The sequence below is a fragment of the Choristoneura fumiferana genome, chromosome 3, assembly GCF_025370935.1.
Source record: "Choristoneura fumiferana chromosome 3, NRCan_CFum_1, whole genome shotgun sequence".
Taxonomy (NCBI): domain Eukaryota; kingdom Metazoa; phylum Arthropoda; class Insecta; order Lepidoptera; family Tortricidae; genus Choristoneura; species Choristoneura fumiferana.
Genome location: NC_133474.1, coordinates 20,112,376 through 20,118,936, shown reverse-complemented (window position 1 = coordinate 20,118,936; position 6,561 = coordinate 20,112,376). Strand labels below are relative to the sequence as shown.

The following is a 6,561-nucleotide window of genomic DNA, read 5'->3' as shown; positions in this document are numbered from 1 at the left end:
ACATAAACGATTAATAATAAATAATGAATACTTACATTACGGACAATAATAGTAGATTGTTACACCAAACAGAAAGTTATTTATTAGTGCACTGAGTGCCGATTTGGAGCCCGAGCGTTAGCGAAGGCAAAATAAATTACTTCATGCGAAATGCATAATCTGCTTTTCTTTCAACTATTACAGGAATAGTAGACGAAAAAAAAGAAATGTCACTAGCACTCGATGATTCCATTTTTGTAAGTTTACATTCGCACTCTCAAAAAATGTCCACGGTTGTGTCCACGGGAAATTAGCAAGGTTCCCGCCAATGTTTTTTTTTTAATTTTTTACTTTTTTTGGCAGAGTTAGTAGCCAGTAGCAGATATTTTTACCCGCGATCTGTCAAATTTCGGATGGGCGCCAGGTTGGCCAACCAAACACACAAGGTTTTTTTTAATATACGGCTACTTACTGTCTTTGGTAGGATTGGTAGCAACAATTTTTTGTACGCAATCTGTCAAATTTCATAAGACCGTCAGGTTGACCAACCTAACACTAGATTTTTTTACACTATGCGGGCTAGTTTTATAACAAAAATACTTATGTTACCTCTTTGGTGGTGCAGTTAAAAAAAATCTAAAACAATGCAATAAAGGATTTTCGTACATTTTTTCTGCTCTAGAGCAGAAACGTCCCGCTTTGTGCTGGGTATTTAGTGCGGTTATGATGAAATTAAAGTATAGTTGGAAGAAAATGAATTTTTCGATTTTAAAGGTAGCAAATTACTGCTCACTTCCATTGGCGCCTGTTTTATTTCTGGCGGCGTCAACATTTCTGCATCACTTAATTCACCAAAGTCACACATTCTCACAGATAAAAAGTCTTAAATAGTGATAAACTCTTTTATTTCCTTCAATTTTCAAGAACTCCGTGCAAAAGCAAAGCAAATTCCCGCTATTTTGGGTGACACTATTTCCCGGCCGTACAATACCGACGTGGAAATACCGGCCTGATATTTCGTGTAACGCCCACTCTTGTCAATTTGACACCTGTTTGTATGGGCTGGTACACGAAATATCGGGTCGGTATTATCCGTGCCGGTTAATAGTGTTACACTTAGAATGTACCCAGGAACTTCAGGTCATCAGCCATTCAGCCAAATTAAATAATGTTGAAATATTAAAATTTTATAATACCTGTAAAATTCATTTATTGTCCGTTATGTAAGTATTCATCGTTCATAATTGTTTATGTAAACATATTTTAATTAATCTATAAAGTCGATTTAACAATAATTAAGTAAATGTAATAGAATGGCTGAAGTTTTTTTTTTGTTTTATTTCCCGCCATTTGCAGTGCGAAAAAGAACATCGTGAAACGTTGAAAAGTTGCGATCACACAATGCACCTCGCAATATAGCGACATCGTTATTATTATTAGCACATTGTAGTACGCGAGTAGAAAAAGATTTTAATAAACGTGGGTGCTTTAAAGTTGAAGTACAAACTAAAAACCACAAACAAAAGATACAATCAGCGACATTCGCAGCGTATTTTAAAAGTAAAGATAGCCGCATAACGTTCATTACGATCTTTGTTGTAATGTAGAGAGCGTTAATGTATTCTGAGGTGCGTTTGACGTGTATTGTTAGCGATTAGCTCGTTTCAAAGAGGAAGGCGGCTCGTTTAGTCGTAAACATAAACAAATCCCAAAGTTGACACTAATGTCAAACAGTAATGACAGTAGCGGTAATTAACCTGTCATAGAAACCGACATTCACCCTTCAAGTTAGTAAAGTTCAAATAAAACAACACAGTAATATGAAATTCAATATTATTCGTTATGTTTTGTATTAATACAATATATTTGCATACCATATACTATCGGTAGTATATTTAATTGATGACCAATCATTAAACAATGAAAGAATGATATTCATCAATTTTCGTTTAACATTCTTTTAATAAATAGCTGTATACAAAAAAACAATTATTTACAGGATAAGGCAGTACGACTACCGCGTAAGTGCGCCTTGTCTTACTTTAGCTATACAAGCGGTAAAAAAAAATGGGAATCGAATACGTTAAATGAATCGTCACTTAACATACGCAATGATCTAATCTTAATCCAGTCAATTGAAATAATTACTAACGAGTTACAACATTAACAAATAAGCGATATTAGTTTGTGAATTTGTTATTCTATAAGGGACAGTTTAAAATTCCATCTACGCGACAGTTTGGCTGGAGAGGGTTTTGTGACATAATTTGGAACACTATCGACCATCTCACTAATACATTATGGCAAACATAGACGCCGGGCCGCGGCAGCGTCGCACAGGGTATACACGCGGCGTATCCGCGCACTATGACATAGAACGTATCACATCGCGACGCGCCGCGCCCGAGCCACGGCAGCGAAACAAACCCGATCGACAGCGAACGTAACCTAACCTGATTCGAGCTTCCGTCCTCCACACCGAATGTACCTCACACACACGGAACAATCGTCCTGGGAAATGCACAGAGAGTCGGCGACCGGCGACTGACGACTAGCGACTAGACTATATGACGAGCGCCATATCTTTCTTGCTGGGCAGCTGCACCTTCTTGCCCTGCCACAGCGAGTTGTGTATCGTGAACGCGTCGATCGTCACCGTCAAATGCTTCGTGTGCACCTGAGAGAAGCATTTGCTGCCCGAGTTGTATCTGCAAATTGATGACAAAAGTTAGACTCGCTTTCATGCTGGGTCCACAAGTTTGACAATAAACTATATCTGTCTTAGGGTCTCCCTGCGTCTATAGACGCGGAATCGGCTTTTGATGACCAAAAAACGCCTTATGTCCACGCAATAAAAGCGAAAAAGACGTGCTTCGCGTCGGCCGAGCCGATCGACGTCTTTTTCGCTCTTATTGCGTGGAAATAATAGTTATTTGTGTCACAAGGGAGCAAAATGGTGTATTTACGGCGAGGCGTACATTGAATCCAGAATGTAGCGAAGGATTCTACAATAGAATCCTGAGCGTAGCGAGGGTTCTAAAGTAAATCCTAAGAATGAGATTTTGCCGAGCATTAATAAACTTGAAAAAAATAATTCTAAATATTATTAAAGAACAACCAGCATAGAAAATGGCGTGTCTTTACAATTATCAACTTCAAAAAATGGCATTTGTAATAAAACACTTAGAAAAGCCTTGAACAGAAAAGTTGCACTTTGCTCCCTCTCGCCAGGGAGGAAAAGTTACTTTTCTGAAGGAAAGGTGTGAAAAGAGTTTTGTGGTCGGCTAAAGCCGCGTCGATAGGTTTTGAGGCATCATTCCGTTTGCTAAATGCCTAAATTTGATTTGAGCAATTCGGTAATTGTAAGGAAGACCAACAATAGTTCGACAAATGAATAAATGATTTATGATTTAAGAGTTCTGTTTTATACGGTTAATGTTTAAAATTCTTGTTTCAATCAATAGAAATAATAAGCGCGCCGCATTTGTACTGAGTAAAAAACCCCTGATTGTATACATTATTTCAACTGTTCACAGACTAAAGGTGAAAGTAGGTATTTTAGTTGAATTTAAATTGTAAGGGGCGGGCGCCACGGCACCTATAGTTTAAAACATTACATGAAAATATGCTGCTCTTATAACTACTCCGTATCCCAATTCGTAAGCCAGCTTCAATTAAGGATTATTTTTCCGCTTTCAAATCCGGCTACAATATATAGCTAAAGATGGGACTTAAGGACTAGTACTCACTTGAAAAATTTATCAAACATCCTATCGTTGACGTTTTTGGGCCCGGTGCCGTACAGTTTGGTGACGTGCTCCGTGTCCGGGCAGTAGGAGTACAGCGCGCGGAACTGGCAGCCCGCGTCCCGGAACAGCACCAGGAAGTGCTTCGCCTCCGACCGGGCCACCTGCCGGTCGAAATACATTTGAAACGAGCTTTATGGTAAAGAAAAATACTGGGAGGAAACCTGGATAAACCTGCAGAGTAATTGGATACCTTAAGTTTTCTGGGATGGTCCATAATTATATTTTTAATCGATTGTAGACTGATAATGTAGCTCAATCCTGTAGATAGATATTTTTACACGCTTGCCGTTTTTTGTAAAAATAAATTGAAACTTTATTTCGGCAAAACCACACGTTTCCTGAGATTAATAGGTTTGTGCCTTGGTCTGTTTTTTTTAAAGGGGTCGTTTTGACAGCTGTCATTTGTCAAAAGTGTAGTAAACGTGTGGTTTGCCGAAATAAAGTGTCAATTTATTTTTCAAAAAAAAAGAAAAATTAAAAAAATATCTATCTACAGACTCTACAGGAGTGAGCTACATTATAAGAAATATGGACCATCTTAGAAAACTTAAGGTACCCAATTTAATGGTGTGTGTGAAGTCCTCATCTGCTGGACCCGCGTCGTAAGTACGGCCCAGCCCTGCAGCGGGGCATAATACTGGACGTAACATTTAGATCGGTCAGTATGGGAAAGTCTGAAACTATAAGTCATACGAAGATCTGTACTTAGGAATCGTGTCATAGATTTTAGAAACAAGAAACACTACATTCATGTAATCGATGACCTGGTTCCTAAGAACAGATCTTCGTGCCTTATAGTTTCAGATGGCTCCCATACTGCCGTAACCTGATCTACTATTCGATGTTACATCCCTGTAAATATGTGTCTACACTCTGTATAGACTGATATGATGATGATGATGATGACAGGTACGCACCTCCTCTAACACTCGCCGCTTGGCCTCCGCGTTGACGGCGCCCGGGAACACGCAGTACTCGACGGCGTTGAGCATGATGCCGCGGTTGGACTTGGTCGCCGGCTGCTTGTACAGTCGGGGGCCTGCAAGTTGACGCCCGGGTCACCGGGTCACATGTCGCATACAGTACGCATGGCCGGACAACACATTTTCTAACTCTATGCAATTTGATGTAAACGACATTGAAAGAACTTCAGTTGCGATATAACTTGTTACTTTTACATACAAGTCAGTGTCATAAATGTTTCTAAAATTATACTATATTTCGTTTTAACTCATTTTCGATGTTAATTGTGCAGTATACTTATAACGCTGATTGCATTTTGCGTTCTGTAAGTAATGGTTTAATCGCTCGAACAAGGTAGGGCAGGTTTATTAAATTATAGTCGGGTACATCAGAGCACTAAACGTGCTCAAAAATATTTAGACGCTGTCTAACTACAAATGCAAATCTACATTTTGAACCATTTTCCACTGTGATATTTCATGTAAACAGCGTATAATATTATTATTACAGTACTGAAAAGCTAAGACTAATCTAATTTAAAGATGTGCTTCCTTATCCTTAAAACAAAAAATCGATGTACATTAAACATTGGTTGCGAGTAAATGTTAAATGATGTCAAATGCAATGGATGTGCTGTGGTGGTAGTGTTAATGGCGATATTCAGTGAGTAAGCCGCTGAGCAAAACATTCGTTGTTAGATCAAAATGCTCAAATCAAAACCATGCCTTAAAATAAGTCTTAACTGACAAACTTTTTTTTTTTTTTTTTCAATATGTAGTTTCTGTTGGCATGACATGGTTTGACACCTACAAGTTGAGTTATAAATTATAATTTCATTCAGGTGTTTTCTAACTACTATTATTTGTTTGGACCTTTGCGTGGATCCTGGGATGCTGAGGGAATAAATACGTGTTTTATATTTTTATGCCAATTAGAAGTGTATCGGTTAATATAATAAATTCTAACTCAGTCATAAACTATCGTTATTTGAGAACGCAGACACATTAGCGTCCACTCTAATTTAATCACTACAGTAAGCTTCGTCGTAAATATATTGAGGTATTCATCGCACAAAATTTTAATATAGTGAAATTTTCTTTCCTTTTTCCAGTGGCCACAAATAAATGATGATATAAAATTATAACACATCATCAGATCAATGTTAAAAGTAGTCTAAAATAGACTTTAAATGCAACTCGACCATAAAAAATACATTGTTCAACAAGTGTCATGTATTGTCCTACTTAGGTACACCTATGTACGCAGGTAGCTTGTGGGTGGCGGCGGGGGCGGTCCGCTCCCCGTGAACATCAGTAGTGCCACCTATAAAAAATCCTAAATCTGTGGCAGATTGCATAACCGCCACTAATAAAATAATATATGTAACAGTAATAAATACCTACTTAATAGGTGCCTACTTGCATAGTATTTTTTTTTCATTCGAGATTTGGGGTGACACCTGCAATATCCGCCCTGGTGCCACCCATGCTAGCTTCGCCACTGTATATACTTTAGGCCGCTTCAGGTTACATGACAAAAACAGATAACTAGCTGTTAGCTACCAAGAGCGAACTTAAAGTGAATTAAAACCTGATAACTCACATCTTTAATCGAGTTGAGCTCGACATGTTTTGACAGCGGCAACGATTAATTCGTAGCCCTTGGAGCACATGCCACGGTGGCTGCTGCAAAACGCCCACACTAATTAAAAACGTGGGTTATCCGGTTTACTTCACTCAGAGTGAGGCTCACGGTAGTTTCATGTTCAAAGAGCGAAGTTATCCCTTATATCGCATCAATCATAATTTTA

At 38.5% G+C, this 6,561-nt stretch overlaps 1 protein-coding gene across 12 annotated transcripts in view; it reads right to left on the bottom strand.

Moving 5' to 3' along the window:
* Positions 1-1,795: 1,795 nt before the first annotated feature.
* The window catches only part of Patronin (calmodulin-regulated spectrin-associated protein patronin), a 70,211-nt gene continuing 65,445 nt past the window's right edge, over positions 1,796-6,561 (bottom strand). For all 12 annotated transcript variants that reach the window (XM_074086136.1, XM_074086132.1, XM_074086143.1 and 9 more), the window contains 3 exons: positions 4,706-4,827; positions 3,729-3,889; positions 1,796-2,687 (listed from right to left, as the gene is read on the bottom strand). In XM_074086136.1, the coding sequence (XP_073942237.1) occupies positions 2,543-2,687; positions 3,729-3,889; positions 4,706-4,827 (428 nt within the window). In that variant the 3' untranslated portion in view covers positions 1,796-2,542. The remainder of the gene's footprint in view (positions 2,688-3,728; positions 3,890-4,705; positions 4,828-6,561) is intronic.